The following is a 5,000-nucleotide window of genomic DNA, read 5'->3' on the forward strand; positions in this document are numbered from 1 at the left end:
GCCTGCCTGTGTGCTACACCTGTTCTATAATTGCATCTGTATTCCCTGTTGGAAAAGTGAACACACACACACACACACACACGCACACACATCTCAGCGTTAAATGGCAAGTCTATCAAACACATCCATAACAGTGATGCAGTGCATCAGTGTGTAGCAGGGGCTGTGATTATGAATATGCTAATCTGACCTATAATTTGCTCAGATATGTATCTGTTTATCAGCCCCATCTCACCTCCTAGGGTGTCTCTGGTTCTCTCCAATCCAAACACGTACAGTATGCTTTTACGTCCATGGACCAAACCAATATAACATAAGAATGATGATAAATATTCAGCAACAACCAAACATAGTGTCGCTGTCAGGCAGAAACCTTGTATGTCCAAAACGGTTAGGCCTTTTCAGGACATGAGGAAAAGTGTTCAAATGCACCCAATGTAGTTATTGTTTAGTCACAAGCTCTGGTTCATCTCAGTGGTTCAGCCCTCAGACAGACTCAATCGTTTGAGTCTGAGGACCCCTGGGGGTCCCCGGACCCACTTTGAGAACCACTGATCTACATCACCAGAGACGTCTTTCAGAGCGGTCTGAGTTGTACATATGCGTCGTCAAGTCAATACCACCTCAAGAGGGACACAGTAACTGCACCATTCTAGTTTGAGTTTTGTTTCATTTTTATTTTATTTTAAACTATTGTATTATTTCATTCTATTTAGATTTTTCCTCTGTTGTATCTATTCTTAATTGTATTTAATGTATTTATCTTGGCGTGGCTCTTGACTCTTAACTCTTACCCGTATCTCTCCTGTGTTTCCCTCGTACTGCTGTCGATACCCTTGAGACCTGCATTTCCTTCCGGGGATCAATACAGATTGTTATCTCATGAAATACAACCACGGTATTTCTTTATTTATTTTTTACAAAGAAGACGTACGTAACATGACAGCACAGTGCAACACAATGAATATACAATGTGAAGAGATGAGCTGTCAAATGGAGACGTTCATCTACGTACAAATTAAATGTCCTGGCAGACGATTGAACCGGAAAACTTCTGCTTCCCAGACGCCACTCACAAAGAATGCAATGTCATGTATTATTGTTTTGGCTGTTTTCATTGATTGAACGTGTTTCACTTGAGGGAAGCTTTCTCAGATGGGCGGGGAGAGCGTTCCACAGTTGGGGGGCGACCGAGCAGAAGGCCCGGTCACCCATGGTGCGTAGGTTGGTCTTTATGGGTTTGAGGAGGTTGGTGTTATTGGTGCTATCACATGGGTTGATTGGGTTCCCAAACCTTTCAGGCCGCTAACCACAAAATAATGCTGCCATTGATTCACGACCCCAACCTAACCCCGGAGGTAATTTTATGCATAAGATTATCCCCCCCGAGCTATCAATCGCATAATAATGTACACTTGACAACACACACATTTTATTTAAGATGCTATCTTTTAATAGATGTAGACCTATTTGACAGTGCAGAAACACAATTGCCTTCCTTCATGCATTAACGACCATCAACGACCATCACCACAGTCAGACACATCCCCTCTGCAGCACTCTGCTGAAAGTGACTGCATGGAGTCTGTCTCATTTCTCTCCAAAAGTACTTGAATATGATGGAATATGATTAAGGATTACCGTGATTATGGTAAATCAGATTTCATATAGCACACAACATAATACACTAGCCCCCGATTTTTTTCTTTTTTTTTTATGTCCCAAAATAATGTTGCGACCCCACCGTCAGTGTCATGGGGTCATACATACATACATACATACTTTGCATTGTTGTTCTTCAGAGCTGGACTCCACGTGGCACAATTTACTCATAAAAGAAGGGAAATGATTCCCCTTGTGCTCGCAGTCCTGAGTAAATAACAGTAAACCTTATTTACAGTACTCTATTGTATGCACCGTTTAATGCGGCTTGAGTGAAGAATGAAATATATAAATAAATAAAATTCCCCACAGGGATTAATAATAACAGTAATCTTCTCATCCTCTTCTGGCTTTACAGCCCAGCATAAATTAGGTCGATCGCTTGCTAGCGATCGACTGTACTTCAGTTTGGTTGAATGCTTGTATCTGGCACTATGTATTGATCCTGAATATTGTTATGCTAATAGTCTTTATATTACATTCCTCTAGCTCAGGGGTTCTCAAAGTTGGGATCAGGAACCCCTTCAAATAATTGTAGTGGAGTAAAACAAAATGTACAATATTTGCAGCTGAGATTTGTAGTGGAGTACACTAACTTGAGTGCAGTGCTTGAGTAGAAGTATTTAGTATTTGTTCATCACTACAAACGGTCCTCTTTAGTTCAGTTAGTCGTACTATTGGCCATCGTCCCTTCTGTGACAGCGTGGGGACACATTGTCCCTTCTGTGACAGCGTGGGGACACATTGTCTCTTCTGTGACAGCGTGGAGACACATTGTCTCTTCTGTGACAGCGTGGAGACACATTGTCTCTTCTGTGACAGCGTGGAGACACATTGTCCCTTCTGTGACAGCGTGGGGACACATTGTCCCTTCTGTGACAGCGTGGAGACACATTGTCTCTTCTGTGACAGCGTGGGGACACATTGTCCCTTCTGTGACAGCGTGGGGACACATTGTCTCTTATGTGACAGCGTGGGGACACATTGTCTCTTCTGTGACAGCGTGGGGACACATTGTCTCTTCTGTGACAGCGTGGGGACACATTGTCCCTTCTGTGACAGCGTGGGGACACATTGTCCCTTCTGTGACAGCGTGGGGACACATTGTCCCTTCTGTGACAGCGTGGGGACACATTGTCCCTTCTGTGACAGCGTGGGGACACATTGTCCCTTCTGTGACAGCGTGGAGACACATTGTCTCTTCTGTGACAGCGTGGAGACACATTGTCTCTTCTGTGACAGCGTGGAGACTCATTGTCTCTTCTGTGACAGCGTGGGGACACATTGTCTCTTCTGTGACAGCGTGGGGACACATTGTCTCTTCTGTGACAGCGTGGGGACACATTGTCCCTTCTGTGACAGCGTGGAGACACATTGTCTCTTCTGTGACAGCGTGGGGACACATTGTCACACATGTGCGACAGACAGAGCTTGGCAGGCTGCTCAGTCAGCAGCAGCCTAAATGGGGCTGGCTATGGAAACTGTCTCGTAATCATGTTCATTTGTCATTTGATCATAATGCCAGATTTTGCCTTGCCAAATCAATCAAACGATCGTGAGTGATTGTCGGCTTGCGGCCTATTGTTTTGGAAAATCCACAGTCTTAAACTCGAATCAAGGAAATTGCTGCTTTTATGTCGGGGGTGGGGGTGTTGCTACTCTCCAACCCAGAGGCTCACTGCTATCAGTAGTTGTCAGGCAATTCAGTGGTTGTGTTTTGGTTCAGCTGGGGGGGAAACACAACTGGAGAAAGAAAACAATGTACAATAGTCAAAGGCATTTCATAGCAGACTTATTCCAGAGTGACTTATAGACAGTAAGCATGGTAAACACAAGGTAATCTATAGGATCATAGCAGGTAAGGTACATAGAATGTATTACATTTTAACCCTTGCATAAGCATCATCAAGGCTAGCGCCAGTGCTACGGGCTATAGGTGGAGTCTGAAAAGCCATTACTGTATATAAACGGAAGCGAGGAATGAAGAGATCCAGTCGTCTATGCACTGCACACTAGCGGCGACAAAGCTACAAGCTATACAATTTTATTTCAATGGAAGCCATCGACATGAAAAATGCAATCTGACCACTGGTCACTACCCCCTTGCCGTGTTTTTTGTCCTTTTTTTGTTTTGTATGTGTCTATGGAGTTAACACTACTCTAATAGACCCCCAGGTGTTTTGTATGTGTCTATGGAGTTAACATTACTCTAATAGACCCCCAGGTGTTTTGTATGTGTCTATGGAGTTAACACTACTCTAATAGACCCCCAGGTGTTTTGTATGTGTCTATGGAGTTAACACTACTCTAATAGACCCCCAGGTGTTTTGTATGTGTCTATGGAGTTAACACTACTCTAATAGACCCCCAGGTGTTTTGTATGTGTCTATGGAGTTAACATTACTCTAATAGACCCCCAGGTGTTTTGTATGTGTCTATGGAGTTAACACTACTCTAATAGACCCCCAGGTGTTTTGTATGTGTCTATGGAGTATGGAGTTAACATTACTCTAACATTACCCTACTGTAGGTGTGGTTAGAATATTGAAATATGTCTTCAGTGTGTATTTCTGGTTTCTTCCTGAAAGCTGAAAGCCTTTGAGTCAAAAGGCTCAATCGAAAATACACCATTTTGATGACATTATAACCCTAACCCCTCCCCAATTGTTACCTTAATGAACTTGTGGGTGTGGCCACATAAAAACATAATTGTTACACTTTCTGTTCACTTTTTTGACACCAAATAACCCTCCCTGCTCACTTTGTCTCACATCTCCCGTCTCCCCACAGCCTCTGCAGATCGACGACAACTTCTGTGGCCAGGACTTCAACCAGCCTCTAGGGGGCACCACCACCATCGAGGGCATCCCTCTGTTCGTGGACAAGGACGACGGCATGACGTCGGTGGCGGCCTACGACTACCGCGGCCACACGGTGGTCGTCAGCGGCACGCGCAGCGGACGCATGAAGAAGGTAAGGCCACGCCTGACGCCCGCGTGCTGTGTTGCTGGTGGCCATGGTTGATGGTGGCCAATATCGCAATGTTTCTGCTGTGTCGCAATATACCATGATGTTGTGATTAAGGTTGTCCCAATCCGATCACGTGATCAGAAATCGGGGGCCGATCGCGTAATTTTCAAATCGTATATCTGAAGCGGCATTTCTGTTGTGGCGTTGTGTTGGGTTGTCAGTTTGTGGATGTGCTGTTTCTGTGGTATAAATTGAGCTGAGTGGCTACAGTGTTCTTCCTCTGGAGGGAGACGATGGGACTCTGATATTGCATCTTCAGGACGTCCATACTGTAGATGAAACGTTTGAGGCTCGAGTTGCTTACATAA

At 44.5% G+C, this 5,000-nt stretch overlaps 1 protein-coding gene across 2 annotated transcripts in view; it reads left to right on the forward strand.

Annotated features, from left to right (window-relative positions):
• The window catches only part of plxna1a (plexin A1a), a 331,250-nt gene that overhangs the window by 61,713 nt on the left and 264,537 nt on the right, over positions 1-5,000 (forward strand). For both annotated transcript variants that reach the window (XM_080763399.1, XM_080763400.1), the window contains exon 3: positions 4,453-4,635. In XM_080763399.1, the coding sequence (XP_080619525.1) occupies positions 4,453-4,635 (183 nt within the window). The remainder of the gene's footprint in view (positions 1-4,452; positions 4,636-5,000) is intronic.

This window comes from Protomyctophum bolini, assembly GCF_963924005.1.
Source record: "Protomyctophum bolini genome assembly, chromosome: 5".
Taxonomy (NCBI): Eukaryota; Metazoa; Chordata; class Actinopteri; order Myctophiformes; family Myctophidae; genus Protomyctophum; species Protomyctophum bolini.